The sequence below is a fragment of the Portunus trituberculatus genome, chromosome 28 (genome assembly GCF_017591435.1).
Source record: "Portunus trituberculatus isolate SZX2019 chromosome 28, ASM1759143v1, whole genome shotgun sequence".
Lineage (NCBI taxonomy): Eukaryota > Metazoa > Arthropoda > Malacostraca > Decapoda > Portunidae > Portunus > Portunus trituberculatus.
In genome coordinates, this window is record NC_059282.1 from 5,805,631 (window position 1) to 5,827,510 (window position 21,880).

At 42.7% G+C, this 21,880-nt stretch overlaps 1 protein-coding gene across 9 annotated transcripts in view; it reads right to left on the minus strand.

Annotated features, from left to right (window-relative positions):
- The window catches only part of LOC123510366 (myoferlin-like), a 35,279-nt gene extending 14,079 nt beyond the window's left edge, over positions 1 to 21,200 (minus strand). For 2 of the 9 annotated variants that reach the window (XM_045265466.1, XM_045265461.1), the window contains exons 1-28: positions 21,157 to 21,200; positions 19,845 to 20,057; positions 15,652 to 15,902; positions 11,291 to 11,379; positions 10,182 to 10,287; positions 9,167 to 9,314; positions 8,729 to 8,877; positions 7,727 to 7,816; positions 7,412 to 7,521; positions 7,102 to 7,296; positions 6,798 to 6,848; positions 6,384 to 6,480; positions 5,912 to 6,085; positions 5,491 to 5,707; positions 5,222 to 5,298; positions 4,776 to 4,993; positions 4,408 to 4,592; positions 4,031 to 4,142; positions 3,780 to 3,889; positions 3,117 to 3,306; positions 2,606 to 2,765; positions 2,317 to 2,453; positions 1,836 to 2,186; positions 1,512 to 1,664; positions 1,105 to 1,276; positions 701 to 832; positions 410 to 591; positions 128 to 245 (exon numbers count right to left, since the gene is read on the minus strand). In XM_045265466.1, coding sequence (XP_045121401.1) covers positions 128 to 245; positions 410 to 591; positions 701 to 832; positions 1,105 to 1,276; positions 1,512 to 1,664; positions 1,836 to 2,186; positions 2,317 to 2,453; positions 2,606 to 2,765; positions 3,117 to 3,306; positions 3,780 to 3,889; positions 4,031 to 4,142; positions 4,408 to 4,592; positions 4,776 to 4,993; positions 5,222 to 5,298; positions 5,491 to 5,707; positions 5,912 to 6,085; positions 6,384 to 6,480; positions 6,798 to 6,848; positions 7,102 to 7,296; positions 7,412 to 7,521; positions 7,727 to 7,816; positions 8,729 to 8,877; positions 9,167 to 9,314; positions 10,182 to 10,275 — 3,622 coding nt within the window. In that variant the 5' untranslated portion in view covers positions 10,276 to 10,287; positions 11,291 to 11,379; positions 15,652 to 15,902; positions 19,845 to 20,057; positions 21,157 to 21,200. Of the gene's footprint in view, positions 1 to 127; positions 246 to 409; positions 592 to 700; positions 833 to 1,104; positions 1,277 to 1,511; positions 1,665 to 1,835; positions 2,187 to 2,316; positions 2,454 to 2,605; positions 2,766 to 3,116; positions 3,307 to 3,779; positions 3,890 to 4,030; positions 4,143 to 4,407; positions 4,593 to 4,775; positions 4,994 to 5,221; positions 5,299 to 5,490; positions 5,708 to 5,911; positions 6,086 to 6,383; positions 6,481 to 6,797; positions 6,849 to 7,101; positions 7,297 to 7,411; positions 7,522 to 7,726; positions 7,817 to 8,728; positions 8,878 to 9,166; positions 9,315 to 10,181; positions 10,288 to 11,290; positions 11,380 to 15,651; positions 15,903 to 19,844; positions 20,076 to 21,156 lie in introns of those variants that run through there. The other 7 variants (XM_045265468.1, XM_045265460.1, XM_045265464.1 and 4 more) reach the window with 6 other exon arrangements.
- Between the last annotated feature and the right edge of the window lie 680 nt (positions 21,201 to 21,880).

The window sequence follows — 21,880 nt, forward strand, 5'->3', positions numbered from 1 at the left end:
GTGACCACTGAACAATAAGCAAAACTATTTATGTCCTGAAATTTATTATTGCAAAATAAAAAAATATGTGACATTGCTTTAGTGCAGAAATAGATGGTAAAGGTAGAATATTTGATTTCATTAATACCTTGCTTATCATTCCCCAGTGAGAGCTGATACCACTGGAGAGGCAGAGGCTGGTACCCACTGGAGGGCACCACCACAGCTGGCTGGCAGAACACTCGCCCCAAGTACTCTGGGGCACCCTTGTCGGAAAGGTAACCATGACTCAGCAACAGTAGGTGTCCAAAACAACAATGTAAATGTAATACACAATGAAATATGATAAATAGAAGGGTCAACCAACACAGTATATAAGTTATGAACATGTGGTCTAAAGTCCCTTTCTGAGGCAAGTGTGTCTGCTTACCCGAGCATCCCAGTCGAACACCTCCACCACCACCTTGGGGGCCTGGCTGGCGGCATCATCCACCCGGCCAGATAGAGGAACGTCATCAAAAATGAGAGTCTGGTCCCAAGTTGGGCAGAGGGTCTTCATCTGCTTCTCAGTCTGCTGTGTGCCATTACAGAAGCTCACCACAGCATAGGGATCTGAGGCAGGAGATAATAGGCATTTGATGAGAAGTATTTGTAAACCTATTTAATTTAACACTGTACAAAAGGTATCCAAGACTACAAGACAGGGTCATTTGCTACACACCAGCAAGGCCAGTCTTGTCTCCTGGAATAAGGTCTCGAGCCTGGTAGATGTGTGCCCGCAGCTGGTACTTGTGACGCTCTGCACTCAGCAGGTACATGCGGGGACAGGTGAGCTGGGAGAACTTCTCATCACCTGCAGGGTGGAATATAAAGCCCATTAGCAAAGGTAGGTGGATTTGTTTATCTTGGTCATTCTGTGTTGATAAGCTTTTCATTATGTAAGAATAGCACTGGCCTAAGGTAACAAAGAGGGAAGAAAAAGGCCTACTGAGGTACTGATCCTTGAATAAAAAGCCAAAGGGATTATCAAAATTGGAGGATAAAGAGTAAATAGATCAATGGACCTATTATACAGATTTAAGAGGGATCATCATTACAGACTGATCCAAGGGCCCAATTACCCACCTTTCCCAGTCATAATGGAGAGCCTGGGAGTTGGGGGAAGGCCGGTCTGTGCAGGCACAAGACGTCTCCTCCACCTCCGACGCCGCACCATGTCTATCTTCCGTTCAATGGCATGGAACTGGAGGCGGAACAGAGGGGCGTACTCCCACCCATCCACTGGCATTGTCTCCTTCTGTGGGAATGCAGGAATGGATGTGAGAATGTAGGCTTTGAAATGCATTGTTACTACCATTAACATCACCTAGATTGTCATTATCATTGCCATCATCTGTATTTGAATTTTGTCTATCATCTATATTTATAAGTAACTATTCCTATTGTCATCCTGTTTTTTGACTACCCAACTCTACCACACTTCTTTCCTCCACATTTCTATTTCTTCCTCCTCCTTGGCAGCTAATATGTACCTTCTCCACCTTCTGCACCAAGTGTCTCTCCCTGATCCACCGTCGTCTCCTCTTTGTGTGATAAATCTTCTCCTGTGGTGACCACCCTACCAAACCTCCGGACTCCACTGTGAACTCCCAGCCCTCTCCATCCACCGCACGTTGCAGGTCATACTGAGGAACACAGACAGACACAGAATTTCATAACAAAGTACAACAAATTAAGGATACAAAAAAGGTTACTTTCAAGGCATTTTGAGAACCTACACATGTAACAACTTCACTCTTAAGCTTAAGTTATACAGCATCGCCACATACAGGGCTGAAATAGTTTAGGCTTCTTACCGACCACACATCTCGCCATGCCCAGCCCTCAGGCAGACTGATCTCATCTTTACTGGTTGCTGGATCATTGCGTGCATCTGTCCAAGAGTTAGGAGCTGGTACCCAAGTGCCACCAGGGAGACGCAACTGCTGCTCAAACACTTCCTCTGTGAAAAGTTGTCGGCCAGCATCAGCAGCAAACATCACGCTGGGATCAGGGTCAACAAACCAGTCTCCCTGGAAGCCCCAACCTTCCGGAGCAGAGAAGTCCTCTCGAGGAAGGTTCAGCAGACCGTCAGCATCCGAGAACTTTGGCCGTGTCATAAGCAGGCCACTGTCACTCCACTTCCCACTCCCAGGCACAGGCACTACCTAGAGAGAGATGTTGCACTTTCTAATCTGCTGCATGATGTTCCAGACACTACTGTAATACCAATCAACTGAGTACATCTTAAAGAGCTTCTTAAAATTCTTTATATACATCCTTTACATTTTATTTTACCTGGTTCTCATAGGTCTCAGCATAGACTGTGAGCTGGAGATCTGGCCTGCAGTCCCACCATGTGCGCAGGTCCTCCTCTCGGCCCAGCCACACAGAGGCCCGCACCACACCTCCAAGGCCCCATCTTGATTCATCATCTATCAAGCAGTGGAGTGACTTACAAACACATTCATGATAACAAGGAGAAGAATACACAGCTTTACAAATGTGCCTTTAACCTACACCATGAAAAATCTAAAGTACTGATGGAGGTATGTAAATATGTTTAGAGGTCCAAGTTTGTTTCTACCTGGATTGGTGAGGGCATAGGTGTTGAATTTGCCGCACAGCATTCCCTGGGCAGTGGGCTCATGGGCGAACAGGACTGAGTGGGCTGGGATGCGCACATATGCCAGGCGCCGTGTTCCACTCATCAGCCACAGGAACACGTCTGGAATGCTGGTCTGGGACTGTGGAACCAGAGGAGGTCAGGGTCAGGAATCAGGTGGGACTCACGTTTGATAATAGCAAAAGAATGTTACTAAAATATATAAAACCTCTGAAAATACTTAGAAGGACATGTCTTTGTGGAGCCTTATATTCAAGAGGAAACTGTCAGCGCAAAGCATATGCAGCATACCTTTACTATTGTTTACATTTCAAGATCTTATCATGAGACATAACTAAAAATAAAGGTATGTTGGGCATACTCTACATTGAAATTTTTCTCTACATCAAAGAAAATAGTTATGTTCACAGCCCTTCCTGATAAAAATAGCATCTATGAACTAGGAAGAGCAGGATTCTTTTGTCTATTTCACCTCCACAGATAGGTTTTCCAGGCGGCCAAGGACAGACTCCAGCTCCTCAATCACATGCTGAGGGTCAGAAATATCCAGCATGTTCATGGCTTTCTTCATATCGTCCAGCTCTCTGCGTCTCCTTCCTCTCAGGTGAATGTCGAGGGAGGTCTCAGAGTGCCTCACAGCATTCACCTCAGGCAGTTCCAGGCTGAAAGAAGATAAGTGTGGTGAGGTGCATAAGTGTGTTACATAACTATTCTTAGTGGTGAAAACGTTAGCTACTGGATGAGAACAAGAGAATATTTTGAGCTCCTTGATACTGGAATGAAGGGAAGCATTTTAGGGAGGCTGTGCAAAGATAAGGGTGGTGAGGGGAATAAGTGTGTTATGTAACTATTCTTAGTGGTGAAAACGGTAATTATTAAATGAGGACAAGAGAAAATTTTGAGCTCACTGGCACTGGAATGATGGGAAGTATTTTGAGAAAGGGAAGAGTGAGAGAAATGTAAGTTTGAATTGTAATACGATACGAAAAGAAAAAAGTGAGAAAATCTAACACTTATCAAATCTTAAAGAAAAAAATCTTAATAAAAGAACAGAACTTAGCACACTTCAGTATTGGATGCAATGAATAGGAGAAAAGTCTAGTTTTGAAGCAATAAAGTACCAACACATCCTTACCTGCAAGCCTCCTTCAGCCTTGAGATCGCCCCTGAGACTGTATCCTCTATCTTCTTGTGTCCATTACCTCTCAACAAGGAGCGAAGGTTATCCAGGTCCTTCTTCACCAGCTGTCATGGGAAAGAAGAATATGAACAATATAAAAAAAAAAAAAAAAACAGTAAAGAGAAAGAAGAGAACAAAACAATAAGAGAAAAGAGATAAATGAGTAGAGAATAAAGGAAAAGTATCAAACTGAGAACATAACTCACATTGATGATGGAAATGATGTGGTTGACGCTGTGTAGGCGATGTGTCACGTCCTCAAAGTCACAGTGGACGGTGACAAACGGTTCCACCCCAGACCACGGCAGGAAGTAGTACCTGAATGAGTTGTAAGGGACCAAGTGACTTAACAGCTGGTATTGGTTTAAGAATGATTGCAGAAGAATATAACTGAAGGAGTTGCAAATGATTACATGACACTAAAGGACAAAATTAAACGTAGATGAAGAAGCACACCATTGTATACAATTATTTTCTTACTTGACTCACAATAAGCTATTCAGGATTATAATTATACTGAACTGGAAACTTAAATGACGGAAGGTAAGGCTCTCTCCATCTCTGAACATCCAGCTTGACTCACTTGCATCCATCGAAGACTGGGTTGGCGGGGTGCGTGGAGGAAGGCGAAGGAATCATCTTATTCTCCAACTTGTTGCCAAAATTCCCTAAGGACACTTCCAACTCTACAGGATTCTCGGCGGACTCCAGCAGCCAAGCGCCGCTCAGGTGGCACTGGACGACGAACTTGCGGGTGCCACGGAATCTCTACGGAAGAAAAGTGTAGGGGATGAGATAGTGGGTGCTGTCAAGTCATCAGCAAGTTTTTCCTCACTCGTTCATGTGTGTGTGTGTGTGTGTGTGTGTGTGTTTTCTTTTTTTATGTAAACTAGCTACCATTTATTCCTGTGATACCTGAAAGATTTCCTGCGTCTCTGTACACTCACGTACCCGCACTTTGTTGTAGTCGGTGTTGTCAATGGCAGTGGTGGGGGCAGCAGGGTACGATCCCACCTGGGTGTGGAGGGCCAGCAGCACGCGGCCCCTGTAAGCACACCCTTCATCTTGTCCTTTGTTCATCTTTTTGGATGCGTCGCCCTCTAAAAGCTCCCACTCGCGGCGAGTCCCGTATATATTCACCCAGGCTGGCCCGAAGGTGGGAAGGTAACCTGCGGCAGGAGTGAGTAAAGTGGGTGCGCTTTTAGAATGAATAAGAAACACGCTACGTTAACTTAACGACAGGTTTAGTACATTATAAATATGGCTCCACTATCTACCCAAAACATCTCTGGTGCTCTTTAACCAGTCATTACTATTAGAAAGGTAACTGAGCGTATTATGTATTATCCTGTCTGCTCACGCCCAGTCACATCACTCACGCACGTTGGTGCACTCACCGTCCTCTCCCGGCGCTGATATAGCAGATACGGGGATGGTGGCTGTCCCAATAATGTCGTCTTCTCCTACACGATCCCTGCAAAAATATTATTCGTTAGCGTTTATTCATGTTTCTACAAAAGTTGAAATAACCCGTTGACGTAATAGTTAGTGATCCGAGCACAGAATTCGAGCACCTAGCAAAAGAATGAAAAGTGCCAAAACAAATTCAATAGTTCATCGTGAACACCCATATAACAAAAAGTACGAGACGAGTATATCGACCTACCAATCCTTGACGACAATCTTGATCACATTACACATGGAAGGAAAGAGGAAACCCATGTAGAGGTTTTGGCGGAACTCTGGGTTTTCGTTGGTGTAAAGGATCTTGGTCTGTACTTCCTTCCCGGCATAAGAGGCCACGAGATAAGGGTCCACGAGTTCCTTGGAAGGTGTGCCGACCCCAAGCACTTGCTTCAGTGTCTGCATAGTGCCTGCGTCCACTGTGAGGAGGAAAATATGAACAATGCTTACGTTTTTTCCTAGAATCCTACAATGTGATTTCATTAAAAGTAAAGCGACGAATTTATAGTATGGTTTACTTCAGAACATATAAAGATCCACATAAGTTGACTTAAGTTGTAGTAGCCTTGACATCCTAGAAGACGCCTGACACGCAGAGCCAAATACTGACTCCAAATACTCACTCTGCGGCAGGTTCTGTGCACAATAGACGGAGAGCACGAAGGTGGCGGGCTGCAGGTGCACTCCGGCTGACCAAAGCAAGTTGGCCTCCACATCATCCTGGTCACTCTGATTTGCAGTCATGTCTGGACACATGTCACCAGGACCCAGCACCGCCACACTCACCTTGAGGTACCCTATTTGTGAGTAAGACTTGCTTTACTATGAATAAACATAACCACAAGTGATTCTAAGTAGACCAACTGCTGCTGCTGCTACTACTATTAGCAATTATAACTTCTACTCCTCCTCCTCCTCCTCCTCCTCCTCCTCCTCCTCCTACTACTACTACTACTACTACTACTACTACTACTACTACTATAGTATTAGCATCACCCCTTTATCCCTGTATTTCTACTATATCACAACAAACATTACCGAAATCATCAACATAATAGCTATGGAAGGTGAAGCCAGTGACCACTGGTGACCTACCCTGGACAGTGGGTGTGGCCTCGTCGGGGTCAGCCAGCACTAGCCAGCGGTTGAGGATGGTGTGGTCTTGCTGGTCATAAGCCATGCCCACCTCACACTGCGGGAAAGACACAAGACATGCACACAGTTAAAGATGCTTTAGAATGTACACTCTTGGTATACGTACAATGGTCTGTGACATACTGGATCAGTAATGGGTAAAATGAGTGACAGGAATTAACATGCATTTGACGCTCACTTCACTCGATGTACATGAACTCTATACTATCACCGCCACTGCTACTACTACTACTACTACTACTACTACTACTACTACTACTACTACTACTACTTCTACTACTATTTGTGCTGCTGCTGCTGCTGCTATTACTACTACTACTACTACTACTACTACTACTACTACTACTATCTCACCTTGAAGGCTCCGATTGTTGTGCTGGAGCGGATCCCCGAAGAATTACACACCTGCGAAAAACAATAATTAAATGACCGACACACCTGCGTAAGAACAATATGTATGGGAATATCACAATTGTGGAATTACACACCTGCGTTAGAACAATGAAAAGAATAACATACTCGTATATACACAAGGAAATTTAAACGCACTGCACACACGCGCACACACACACACACACACACACACACACACACACACACACACACACACACACACACACTCTCTCTCTCTCTCTACGGCAATGTCAATAAAACTAACTTTGAACTCTAAGAACTTCTCGAGGAAAGTGGACGGGATCTCCTCGGCCTGGAAGAAAAAGATCTCGTCGAACCAGGGAGAGGTGGTACCCTTGTGGACTCGAGTCTGGCGGGTCTGTCCATCGAGCGTCACTCGACACACGGGGTTCATATTAGCGCCCAGTAGCTGACGCCCCTCAACCACCCTCACCCGGACCTATAGAGAGGCCATTACTCCTGAAGGTGCTATGAAGGTATTGTTTCTCTATGTCATGTGCATGGATTTTGTTTAAAGCATGTGGCTCCTGACATCTAGTCGAGGATTTTGTTACCTGAAAGCTTGTCTTCACATTGGATAGTCTGTCTCTGTTCCTCTGCTGGAGCATGGCCGGCATCCCCTCCGCTGTGCCCTCCATGCCCACGTCTGGCATTGGGGAGATACCTGTGAGGGAGGAAAAAGAAAACTATTGGCGATCTGAGCTTTGTAGATGATAAGATAATGTAGAGTAACCAGAGAACTTAATAAAGAGGTGATAAGTTTTGCTGAGGTGATCTGGAATGAAGAAGATTGCGAGAGGCATTTGCTTCGTACTGGACAAAGATGATGATGATGATTATGATGATAATGATGAAGGTCCAGCCCTTACCGTCTGAGAGAGTGGAAGTGGCCGCGGCTGTTTTGGCTGCCATCGCGGCCACACTCTTCCCTCCCCTCGCCACGCCGCCTTTCTTCGCTCCTACAGATAAGTACAAATACCAGATGCAGGGATGAGACTCACGAACCCTTCCACTGCGAGACGCGACAATTCACAACTCTAAGGGCAATTCATGAAACACTCACAAACACACACTAGAAGGAAAAGCATAAAGAGGAGTGAATTTTGAAGTTTTCTTGCCTTTGAAGGTGGCTGTAGAAATGTTTTCAGAATGGTAAGTGACTAAAGAAAGAAGTCTCAAGTAGCAGTGAAAAGATTAGCGTGAGACTTCAATAGGTAACAAAGAACGTGTTGAAAGGAAGTCCCGTTAACTGTGCGTCTTTTGAAGACTTTCTGAGGAAAACTATCTGCCTATTTACCAAGCCAGCAATACCATACACGGTGACTCAGACAAAACCACCACAACACACACACACACACACACACACACACACGGTAGCTCAGTGGTTAGAGCGCTGGCTTCACAAGCCAGAGGACCGGGGTTCGATTCCCCGGCCGGGTGGAGATATTTGGGTGTGTCTCCTTTCACGTGTAGCCCCTGTTCACCTAGCAGTAAGTAGGTACGGGATGTAAATCGAGGAGTTGTGACCTTGTTGTCCCGGTGTGTGGTGTGTGCCTGGTCTCAGGCCTATCCGAAGATCGGAAATAATGAGCTCTGAGCTCGTTCCGTAGGGTAACGTCTGGCTGTCTCGTCAGAGACTGCAGCAGACAGTGAAACACACTCGCAGGCCTTTAGTGGAGAGATGTAGTCTTGTGAACTACCTAACTACCATAGGAACTTAGGTATGCTGGAAGAGTATACGAGGAATGTACTCTTAAATAAACTGATGAATATATTAAAAGATAAACGATCAAGACCAATAGATAGAAAATTAATTTACTAAGGAAAGATTCCTCGTGTTTCAAGTTGCTTGCAGGGTGAGATTCACGCACCAGCTGGCGGTGTGTACGAGACGATCAGCTTGAGGGTGCCTACAGTGGGGCAGTCTGTAGCATCAAGGAGACTCAGCTCATAATCAAGCGGCGTTCCTGGGGCGGCATGAACCAAGTTGCGCAGCGCGATCGTCGCTTTACCAATCAGCCTGGTGGGAGAGGAGGTGGGGTGGTGACAGAGAGGATAGATAGACAGACAGACAGCTATATGCATAGACAGAGAGATAAATAGCGAGGAAGACAGACATACAAATAGGTATATAGATATAGATTACCTATTTCAGAAAGCTATATTCTGGCTCTGACCTATTTATAATCCCTTCTTTTACCTATTCATGGTTACTATGATTCTTATGACTCCTTCTGATTATTACCTATATTTGGACACTCTTCTTTCCTATTGTCTTTTACCTGTTTTGTGATTCCTTTGAGCCTTACCTGTTTCTGCCGACTCTCTCATAGTCCTTCACGAGGATGTCAATGCACTCGTCAGGTCGCGGTGCCTTCGAAGACAGTTCCCACTTCAAGGTCTCCTCCCATATTGGGTCTAGCGTGTTTGATTTGGTTTCTGTCTTCTTCTTGTCGCCTATAGGGTAAGTTAGTTAGCAGAGATCGGTGAGGGAAAACGTACGTACGTACGTGTGTGTGTGTGTGTGTGTGTGTGTGTGTGTGTGTGTGTGTGTGTGTGTGAGATAAGGATTGATAAGTGTGTAGAAAAAGCAATTGTATGTAGGCAGAAAAACAAAGATAAAGAAGAAAATATTAGAGTTTGAGATATATAAACTTAAAACAAAAACAATGACGAGGCAGACGTAATGAAATTTCTCATTTGAAAGTGGAGAGAAAGGAAGGAAAATGTGTATTTGTTTGTCTTAGTGCCGGAACATGTAAGAGCATACACACACACACACACACACACACACACACACACACACACACACACACACACACACACACACACACACACACACACACACTGTAGTCTCGTAATACAAAGCCTACATTAGGATGAGCTCTCTCTCTCTCTCTCTCTCTCTCTCTCTCTCTCTCTCTCTCTCTCTCTCTCTCACACATCACGAGAAACAAGATAACATTACACACACACACACACACACACACACACACACACACACACACACACAAACACACACACACACACGACTTCGTTACGCATATGAACACAAACGCAACATAAGAAAGCATAACAATACCACACACACACACACACACACACACACACACACACACACACACACACACACACACACACACACACACACACACACACACACACACACACACACACACACACACACACACACACACAGAGAAATGCGAAGTAAGAACAATACTGCTTCCCCCGCATAACACACACACACACATAAACACGAGAAACAAGAAAGCATAACATTACCACACACACACACACACACACACACACACACACACACACCTTGGAAAGTGATGGACACGTAAGGATCACTCTTGCCCAGGGTCTCCAAGTTCTGTAGACTGGAGGCGCTGACAACTTGTATTTCCAGCGCCATCTTGAGGGTAACCTGCAGAAGGAAGGGAAAAGGACAGATAATTGGGACATAAAGATACGTAGAGGAAATGAGTGAGATAAGTTAAAGGGATGGAGGAAGAAGGAAGAAAATGGATGCGTAGGAGAGAGAGAGAGAGAGAGAGAGAGAGAGAGAGAGAGAGAGAGAGAGAGAGAGAGAAAGTGGGTTAAATGTTTGGCTCTAAAATTTGTTGTACGTAGATCACATTACACATTACTCTCCTCTCTCTCTCTCTCTCTCTCTCTCTCTCTCTCTCTCTCTCTCTAAGAAAAAAAAAAAATGAAAAATCACACACCCTGAGGACTTGAAGGGCATGCACGTCAAGGCCATTCCCACAACCACGACAGGAAAAAAAGAGCGATAAAAAAGCGGTGTGCCTTGCCTTAACACCGTCACCTTAGTCCAGCACCTTCATTACTGCCGCTACTCTCCTCCCTCTCTTCACGGTCATTTTTACCACTCTATTCCAGCGTCAAGTGCTCAGAGAATGCCTACCTTTCGTGTATTAACTTTTTTACTCCCGTTTCCATCACTTGTGTTCCTATTAATATTGTTACTGGTGACTTGAAGAAACAGTCTAATAGTATACGTGAAATGGTGAATGTGTAAAGGAAAGGAGAAAAACAAATGACTGAGATGTACTGAACAATAAATATCAATCTAAGTCTTATTTTTTTTCTTACTTTGTTGTTTACACATGCAGAAGGACAACCAAATAAAAGAAATAGAGGTAAATAAGAGTTGCTACTGTTTCGTTCACAAATACGCATAGAAAAAGAGAGAGAAAAAAAGTAACGTCAACCACAGAAGGTCCAGATGGAGGGTAATTCAATATCCAAGCAAATGAAACACTCCAACACTGTAAACAAGAAGAGAAGCTAAACACAGGAGCGAAACAGGAACCTTTACACGTAACAGCCAGGAGGGAAGCTAAACAGACACGAAACGGGAACTCAACATCACATGCAGAAAAAGGAAACAAGATAATAACACTGACCTTTTGGAAATATACGAGGTGCAGGCGAGTCTAATGTTTGGTTCTTTAGTCCCTTCCTCGTCCTCTCTCTCCTGTGTGACTGAGAACTGCTACAAGGAAAGGTGGATGAAGTGAGATTAACCATGCAAAGAACAAGTTCCGCCTTATCTCGTATGGCATTAATTTTGAGGTGGGAAGCGATAACATAATTTTTTTTTGTTATTGTTTTATCTAACCTGCATCTTTATGATAACTAAATATTATTGTGCTACTCGTGTGTGTGTGTGTGTGTGTGTGTGTGTGTGTGTGTGTGTGTGTGTGTGTGTGTGTAATGTGTGTTTCCAATGTTTTCAAGGACGTTGCTGTCAATTAAAATGACAAGTGTGTTATAATACCGACCTCCCCTTCTCTCTCTCTCTCTCTCTCTCTCTCTCTCTCTCTCTCTCTCTCTTTTCTTTTCTTTTCTTTCTTTCCTTCATGCTATTTCTTTTATTTCTTTTAGAACAAGTAGATAAATGAATACATAAATAAACTAATAATAAATAAATACATGTGCGCGCATATAGCATTAGAAGTGACGTGAAGCAAAGTGCGCAGTGTTGTTTATAAGCAATATTCTACAGAAGTTTACCGTTTTCTGATATAAACATGCTCTAGTGAATGTTAAGAGCGGTTCCAGATATAAACATACTCTAGTGAATGTTAAGAGCGATTTTCCATAGAGTTTTCATGTTTTTAGTGGTAATTTGACAGCGAGAGAGTCTGACAATTTTTATCTCCACAGCCTTTGAAAAATTGTCCTGTTGGGAGAACGACGAATTTCGAAATACAAGTGGTCGAGTCAGTGACAGTGTGGGCTTCAGTCTCAGGATGTTTGATATGTTACATCAAGCGAGTCGAGATTAGAACGATTATCACATCAGTGTTATTTGTAATGCAACATACACACACACGCACACATGGGGAGTGATCGGAGGTGGGAGAACCTCCACACTCCAAACGACAGAGCGGGAACCCACAAAGGCCAGCCATAGCAGCCGCCAACGCATCCAACCACACACGTAACTACCAGGCCTGGCCCCCAGTGACCACACACCCACATGTTCCCAGGAAAAGTAAGGAAAAATGGATAGACCGGTAAGGAATAAATTACCAAATTCAAAATATGTCGATGAGGCCCAGGGAGCAAAGCCGAAAGTGGCCAGTCAAAGCATGAGTCCAGCTTCAACAGGGGCATCATCATCATCATCATCATCAAGTCAAAAAACAAAATTACATAAAGCTTCTAATCTCGCATCCATCCTGTTTTTCATGATTCTGGTACGAGACCTCCCGCTGCTGTTGTCGCTCTTTCCATTCGCTGCTCTCTCTTGCTATCTCACTCTCCCTTCCCCTCTCCCTCTCCCTCTCTCCCCCGCACTCCCTCTCTTCCTCTCTTTCGCCCGTGGTCATGGAATCGTAAGTCAAAGTCACTCCAAGGTCATGACTAAGACGCACACACACACACACACACACACACACACACACACACACACACACACACACGCACGAACACGTTTACAAAGGGAAAAGCAAATATCCTCATTATGTTCGCCCACGTGAAGGTTAACGAATTGAGAGAGAGAGAGAGAGAGAGAGAGAGAGAGAGAGAGAGAGAGAGAGAGAGAGAGAGAGAGAGAGAGATTAAATTGTATTCATGCCAACATCCTGTCAAATTGTCATATCATCATTATCAATATCACCATCATATTTTTTTTAGCACTTCAACTAAATATCCATGCGGCGACAGGAAGAAGAGAATGTAAAATAGATAAAGGAAGAGAAATAGAAGGAGGAGGAGGAGGAGGAGGAGGAGGAGGAGGAGGAGGAGGAGGAGTAGGTGTGCCTGCAACCAAAATAAGGGCCGCCTTGCAGGGCCACTTGGCACAGGGTCAAGGAGGAGGGTCATTGCTCTAAAAAGACACCACGCCCCCCCCCCCTCACACACACAACCGTGCACATAAAAAAGTAAATATGTAATAAAAAAAATTAATTAAATAAATAAATAAATAAATGAGATAGATAAATGAGTAGAATATAAACAAATGATAACAATGAAATAGATAAAAATTGCACATCTAAGGAGGAAGGAAGGAGAGAATAGTGTGAATAGAATAAACAAAAATATATGAAAATTTTACTCTTAAAAGTGAAAAGAAAAACATTAAGATTTTACTTTAACAGTTCACACCTACAAATCCTCTTATCTTTCGTCCATCAAGCATTTTTCTCGGAGTAATCTTAATAAGGAGCAATTACCATTACATTCTCCACTCTGCGATGAAGATTAACCCACTTTTGAGCGTCGCGAGGGCTTCATTTCTTGCAATTATCATCATTTTGTTACTACTGACGGTGGCTGACGGAACCTTGAAACTCACTAACAATTTCCTCTTTTTCAATAGCGTCAATTTGATCACACATTGACGAAATGACAATAAAAAAAAAATAAAAAAAAAACTCGAAAGAAAAAAAAAAAAAAAAAAAGAGACAATAGAGGAATCATGTATATCTTGTTTCCTCACTCTCCTCCTCCTCCTCCTCCTCCTCCTCCTCCTCCTCCTTTGACCTATAAAGAAGGTTCCGCTAGTCACGATCTGATAAAGGAGAGATAAAAGGGAGGTAGAAGAAGGAGTAAAGGAAGGGAAGGAGGAAGGGATGGGAAGGAGAAAGGGAAGGAGGAAGGGATGGGAAGGAGAAAGGGAAGGAGGAAGGGAAGGGAAGGATGATAAAGACAGAAGGGAGGAGCCAAGGAAACGGGGAGAGGAGTCACGCCTGGGGTAACAATGAGAGAGAGAGAGAGAGAGAGAGAGAGAGAGAGAGAGAGAGAGAGAGAGAGAGAGAGAGAGAGAGAGAGAGAGAACATTACCTCACACAATTGGAATGGAACCTAAACTGTGAGAGAGAGAGAGTGAGGGGAAGATTAGGAAGGAGACGGAGGCAGAGAGAGAGAGAGAGAGAGAGAGAGAGAGAGAGAGAGAGAGAGAGAGAGAGAGAGAGAGAGAGAGAGAGAGAGAGAGAGAGAGAGAGAGGTTAGAAGACAGTTCCCGAAAATAAAACTGGTAAACATGAAAGAAATGATAAAAAAAAAGGAAAAGGAAAAGTCGAAGAGGAGAATGAATAATAAAATCCGTGAATGAAAGGAAGAGGAAACGAGAAGAGAAAATTGAATGAATACCGAAGATAAGAGTCAGAAGCGGAAGGTCATGGTAGAGAGGAGGAGAAGAAGGAAAGGGAGGAGGAGGAAGAGGAAGAGGATGAAGACAGTAAAGGAAAACACATATGTTACTGATGTCGTCACGATGTTTAGAGGAACGTGATTGGCGGAGCGTGACCAAGGAGAAAGCTGATAGGTGGAGGGACTTTGGGGTGATGTCATGAAGTATTTTTAGAAGCACGTGATTGGTGGATAGGCGTGTGTATGACGTCATTGTTTGCCTGCCGGATGTGACGTCATGAGTTAAGCAACCAATCACTGACCTTTGAGGAGGGAAAGGTGCTGATATCCGTGAGAAAAAAAAAAAACACACACACACAAAAACATGCTGGAATATATCAGGTGGAAGAGGAAATCAATACAGAATGGAAAAAATAAATAGATAAAACAAAAGATAAAATGCATACCAGAACACATATTAGAAGAGAGAAAAAAAGGATCGAGTCATCAGATTGAGTTCAAAGAATAAATAGATAAACAAAGGAACAAAGGAATGTAATTACAAAGCACATAAGAACCTAACCAAGGAAGGGGGAGAAGGAAGAGGAGGAGGAGAAGTTGGAGAATAAGAAAGAAGAGGATGGAAAGAAGGAGGAAAGAAATGAAGCAAAGGAGCAGAAGGAACAGAAAAATGAAAGAAAGGAAAATGAAGAACAGAAGACGAAAAAGAAAAATGAGAAAAAAAGAGGAAAATGAAGAAAAACAAAAGGATTAAGAAGTATATTTCCTGAACTTCGCTTTAATGGTTTCGTAATCAGCCAACCCACACACATCTACGCCAACTGGCAATCCGAACAGTGCGTTAAAGAAAGTACTGTTCTCCGTACTGTACAAATAAACAGGAGCGTCTTTGTGTAATCTTGCCTGACTACCTCCATGTCTGTCTGTCTGAGTGTCTGCCTGTCTGTCTGTTTATGTACCTTTCTGTCTGTCAGTCTGTCAATTTCCTTATCAATCTGTGCTCTTGTCTGTATGCATGCAAGCCTGTCTGTCTGTCTGTCTGTCTTTCTCGTTATCTATGTGTGTGTGTGTGTGTGTGTGAGTGAGTGTGTGTGTATGTGTGTCTGTCCGCTTACTTGTTCGTCCCTTCCTTATAATGAACCTCCCTTCATATCAAAATATTTACCTGTCCATGCCTGTCACGCCAACGTCTCACTAGCGCCTCGAACAATGACCACCTCTCTTCCTCATCCCAAGCCAGAATGATGATTTCAAACGATGACCTCACCAGACGAGGGAGAGGAGCGGCTTTGGGATGACCTCTTCCTTCCTCATGACAAAGAATGTTCCCGGAGATTAACTTAACCCCTTCAGTACGTGCCGCGTTTTCATATTCATTCTGGTTACTATTTGGCGATTTTATACAGCTTCAGAAACCTGTGGGGATTAAAATAGTAAAGACTCTGGCTATTTATATTTTTACTTCCATAGATTCTTCCTAATGCAAAATAAAATCGTCTAATCGTATCCAAAAGTCATGATAAAAAATGCGTCTCAGTATTGAGGGGGTTAAAGGTGCGGTATGCCCTCTCAAGAGTCGTACGCCTTACTCTTGTTTTGTAAAGGAGAGCGACAGTCTGAGAAGCTTTCATGTTTGTGTAGTTTTTATAGTTTTTTTTTTTCTATGTATCTTTGCGTGTATGTATAAGTGATGGTTTGTGAGGAGTTTAGAGGTTTGTATAGGAGATTTCACAGATGTTATATATGTAGTATGTATGACTTAAACTTGTGTGTAATACGAGGATGAGAAAAGCTACGTATGTGCTTGATTAACGTTGTATTCTTAATGGAAATTCTATCGTACGTTTTTGAATAGATGATTTAAAACTATTTAGGCACGATAGAAGGTGGAAAATTATCTATGAGCTATTATGATCTTAGAGACTTGTAAATAAACGAGTTCATTTGATTTATTGACAGGAATTTTTATTAGTTTAGAATACGTGACTGAAAGCTTGAACGTGACAAAATCCTTCTTAAGCTTCTTTACTAGCTGGTTATTACAAAGTATTTAACCTTATTTACATCAACAATCTCGCCCACACGTACACACACACACACACACACACACACACACACACACACACACACACACACACACACATGCATACACACACTCGCAATAACCTTTGACCTACTCCCACACAGCGACTGCAATCTCCAAGCATTTGATGAATCCTTAAGTATCATATGTCAGGAGCACTTACAATATACTTTACGAATGCTGGGGAGGGGAGGGGGATGCTGGAAGGAAGGCGGGAAGAGAGAGGGGTAGGGATGTCGAAGGAAAAATTGGTGGGAGTGGTTGGGAATTGGAGAACATGCAAGAAGTCAAAATAAACACTACTACTACTACTACTACTACTACTACTACTGTAACAACAACAACAACAACAACAACTACTATTACTACTACTATTATTACTACTACTACTACTACTACTACTACTACTACTACTACTACTACTATCTAATGACTCAGTTACGTATTATGAAACATTTCTACGTTTCATCTCAACCATACATTTCGCCAAGGTATCCTGGGAGTTATTGATGGTTTCAGGGTAGTTTTTCTTTTCTTTTTTAATTATAGCGAAACTTTTAACAGGTATTCTGTCCCGTTAAGACTGAAACACCTATGGGAACACGACTCATCACCTCTGTGGCTTCTGAAAATAATCCTTTCGAGGGAGATAGGATAGGTAAGGGTAGGTTAGGTGAGGCAAGATTACTTAAGTTTAGTTACTTTAAGTTAAGTTTGATTAGATTAGGTTTGGTTAGGTTATGTTTAATCAAATAAGGTTAAGTTTGGTTAGGTTAGGTTGAGTTAGGTTGAGTAATACTAGTTATACAATAGCGCATCGGTTCTGAGTAGTTTTAAAATAGTTTTGACTAATTTCATGTTTTCACTGTAATATTATCTAAGCTTAAACTGGGCTTGACTGGCGCGTGGAGTCAAATTTTTGCCTGCCTGACTGGTCTCTTTGAAGCAAGGCGGACTGACATTCAGGCTTTCTCAACGCATTAAGATCATCACCCTCATCACCACCAACACCACCAACACCACCTCCCACATCACCACTGCCTAAAGCGCCGCCAACACCACCACCACCACCACCGTCACCGCCACCGTATTGGCCTCCACCACTGCCACCACCACCAGCGTCTCTCGTTTCTTGTCTCCACCATCACAGCCAACACCTTAGTGATAGTCATGCCTTCATCTACTACTACTACTACTACTACTACTACTACTTTTAACACTAATAATAAAATAATAATGACCATTCTGCATTACTACTACAACAACAACAACTATATATACAACAACAACAACAACAACAACAACTACTACTACTACTACTACTACTACTACTACTACTACTACTACTACTACTATTACTACTACTACTACTATTACTACTACTACTACTACATCACCTAAGAAATGATCACACACACACACACACACACACACACACACACACACACACACACACACACGTCTCAAAAACAACAAACAAGCGAGTCAAACAAGGGAATAAATTAAAAGACAAAGAGACACAAGAAGTAAGCAAAGAAAGGTGATCCATTTTGTGGGCGTAGCAAGAGGACGTGCCTAGAGTGTGGGCGTGAAAGTAGGCGTGAGTGAGTAGGCGTGAGAGAGTGGGAGGCCCTGTGTGCGTGTGTGTACGTGTGCCTCCCTCGTGTACGTAAATATGGGTAAAGCAAGACCCGCAAAGGTTCCAGAGAGAGAGAGAGAGAGAGAGAGAGAGAGAGAGAGAGAGAGAGAGAGAGAGAGGCGAACAGGAAGTGGAGAGAAGAGAGCGAAGGTAGATAAAAAAGAGAGAGAACAATGAAAAGAAATGGCTGGATGATAAGAGAGAGAGAGAGAGAGAGAGAGAGAGAGAGAGAGAGAGAGACGTGGTGGCAATGAGAAGGGAAAGATGGCGGAAGACTGTCATTATGGTTTCCTCAGACAGTTTCTCGAAGCGTGACACACTTTTACTCGACCTTGCTATCTCCTTCATTCGTTTCTCCTCTCCCAATTCACACTGGTTCCTTCTTATCTTTATATTCTTTCCCTCACGCTTCTTTATTCACTTCTCTCTCTCTCCTCTTCAGATTTATTCCCTCTTTCCTTTGATTTTTCTTCTTTTCTGAGTCAATTTCTTTTATTCTCCATTCTTTTATCGTCTATTTTTATTCACAACACTTACTCTTTCCCATCTTTTGTTTTTATACATCTGTCACATACGTGGTTGGACATTCAATAGTGCAGGGGGAACGTGGGAAGTCTCCATGTTTTAAAGATAGCGCTGCAGAAAACAACAAGCAAATAGACAAGTGGTTTACCAATGATGTGAAGAGAGAGAGAGAGAGAGAGAGAGAGAGAGAGAGAGAGCATACACAAATACACACTCACACACACACACACACACACACACTCTCTCTCTCTCTGTTAAACATTTGCTCAGGATGTTTTTTCTCCTCACCCGCTCTCCCTCACCCTATCCTAGTCTTCTCTCCCTTCCCCCCACCATCTCTCTCTCTCTCTCTCTTATGCTCCTCGCCTCCTCCCTCCATTTCCGGGGCGGTGGGCCAATCCTTGTAGCTATGCTCTTATTTTTGGCAAGGGCGTTGCTTCGCTGACGTGTCAAGCCTTGTATGTGCATTCTTTTTAACCTATTCCATACTACAGATGACTTCCAAACCTCACAAATGACACATCTTAGTAAATGAAGATGATTTGTATACCATTCTGTCTTCATTCAATTCCTCTTATGGTGTCCTTCGTGAAGATTTGTCTAATGGTAGTGAAAGAATTGTATGTTGATGCTATTACTTCACTCCACTCATATACATTACACCAAGAACAACACTCATTCAAGTTTTGCATCATGTGGTTTTCAAGTAGGTAGACAACTGGCCATGTGGTATTACTGGTCACGGAAGCTTAGATGTGTTCATGATGGGAAGTATAACAGTCTTCTTAACCCCTTCAGTACTATGACGCGTTTCCACATTCATTCTGCTTACTTATACAACTTCAGAAACTGATCTGGGGGGTTGAAATAGTAAAGGCTGTGGCCATTAATCTTCTAACATCCATAGACCCTTCCTAATGTCAATAAAATCGTCGAATTGTACAAAAAGTCATGGTAAAAATGCGTCCCAGTACTGAAGAGATAAATCATGTATGTTTATGTGTATATCAGGTGAACCATTAGAAACTCAGAAAAAAAGAAAAGGACTATGAATCTGTAAGGAATATCAAGAAAATTCAGATATTATGCTTACTTATTACTCGTTGCTTACCTCAGGAGTGAAACAAAGTGAGACGCGGCGCTGCTATTACGTCAGTGCTGTGGTTTGTTTTAGCAATCCCCCAAGGGTCATGCCGTGAGGTTCTCCGGACTGCGCGGTGCACTGTGAGGTTCTGTGTTTTGCGTATGAGGGCACCAGTGACTCGTTCATGTGTTGTGTGGCATCAATGGTAACACTGTGTTTTTATACCTACATTTATTAAGGCTGCGGAAATTCAAGACGCCACTTTAGAACATTTTCTTTTGCATCTTATTAGTCTGCGATCAAAGCGCGTCGTGACAGGATTAGACAGAATATATATTTTTTCTCTATCTCCATCATCTTTATCTTTCGCCCGCATGCTTTATATTGTTCACTCTTGTATGCCTGACTGTTTCTCAGCGCTTCGTTGCGACATACACAGAGTGAGTCAGGCAACATGTATATCAGAAAAAAAAAAAAAAGGAATCCATCTAATAAGAAATAAATAAATAAAAAAAAAACGTACTGGGAATACAATAGTGAATGTTGCAGAGAGAAAAACAAAACTTTCTTCTAATTACTTACAACGTATAATAACCAGAAAAAAGAATAATGAAAAAAAAAAAAGAAACATTACTGTTCTTTAATTAAATCCACGGTTTCAGAGCGCACGTATTGATATCACAGTACATTCATTAAATACTAACTGTAATAATCATGGGGTGCTACTAATTCTTCTTGCGTTATCATTGAACATTTACCTTTTTATGTCACTATCACGTTCCTTACTTTCTTCTGTTTCCCCTTTTTTTTATTTTATTTATTATTATTTCCCATTCACGGTTGGCTTCCACGCGCAGCCGAGCGGTATTCTGCGGCTTTCAACCACACACCACTAGATTCGTGTTTCAAAGGACACACGCACATACAGACATCACCAAAAACTTAACATCATTGGTTTTCTGTAGGCATTCCTCAAATCCAGCCTTTATATACGCGTGCAATACTCTCATTATCTTCGCGACTCACGTAAAAGGCAAAGATTTCTCGTAATTGGTAAAAAAGATTTGTTTCTTTTTTTGTCTTGGTTACTCACATCACACATACAAACATCAAATCAACACGAATTTTCTGTTGGTATTCAAACTCAGCATTTATTCACACTTGCAATGGTCTCATAATCCCCCTCATCATCTTTTAACTCATGTAACAGGTGGAGGGTTCTTGTGATACGTAAAATAACTTGCTTCATTCGTCTTAATTTAGTTCCTCGTCACAGCACCTGTCTGGGAACACGGCAGCATACACCAAAAGTCTTAAACCCTTCGCACTCCTTACTCACACGCTCTCTCCCTCCCTCCTTCCTCCGACCGCCGGCTCACGCAACTGTATAAATATCTCCAGCCGTCTCCCTCCCTCCTACCTCACAGAAAACGAGAGCTTGGTGGTTGCCCTTGCCTGACAGTCTTCGTTATTGTGGGGATCCTGTCATTTTCTCAGGTTTTGTAAAGGAAGCTTATCAGTTCATCTACAACAGTATAAGATTCATCATACTTATTCATCCACTTATCCACCTAATCCAACTTTCAGAAAAGCTACAACGATCCACCTGTCAGTCCGTCCATTTCCCAACCCATATCCCTCCATCACTCATCCTCATCCATCCACCTACCTACTCACTAAGCGTACCAACTGCCTATAAACAACCTCATCAGTACTATGACTCGTTTTCATTTTCATTCTGATTATTATTTAGCGATTTTACACAACTTCAGAAACTTACTTGAGGATTAAAAGGGTGAAGACTGCACAAATCTCACTCACTTCGCGTACCAACTCCCTATAAATCTAACTTCTTCAGTACTATGACGCGTTTTCATATTCATCCTGATTATTATTTGGCGATTTAATACAGCTTCAGAAACTTACTTGGGGATTAAAAGGGTGAAGACTTTATGCCTAATCTTCTGACCCCCTATAAAGCCTTCCTTAAATAAAATCGTCTAATGGTACCCAAAACTCGCGGTAGAAATGCGTCCCGGTACTGAAGAGATTAATGACTGTCC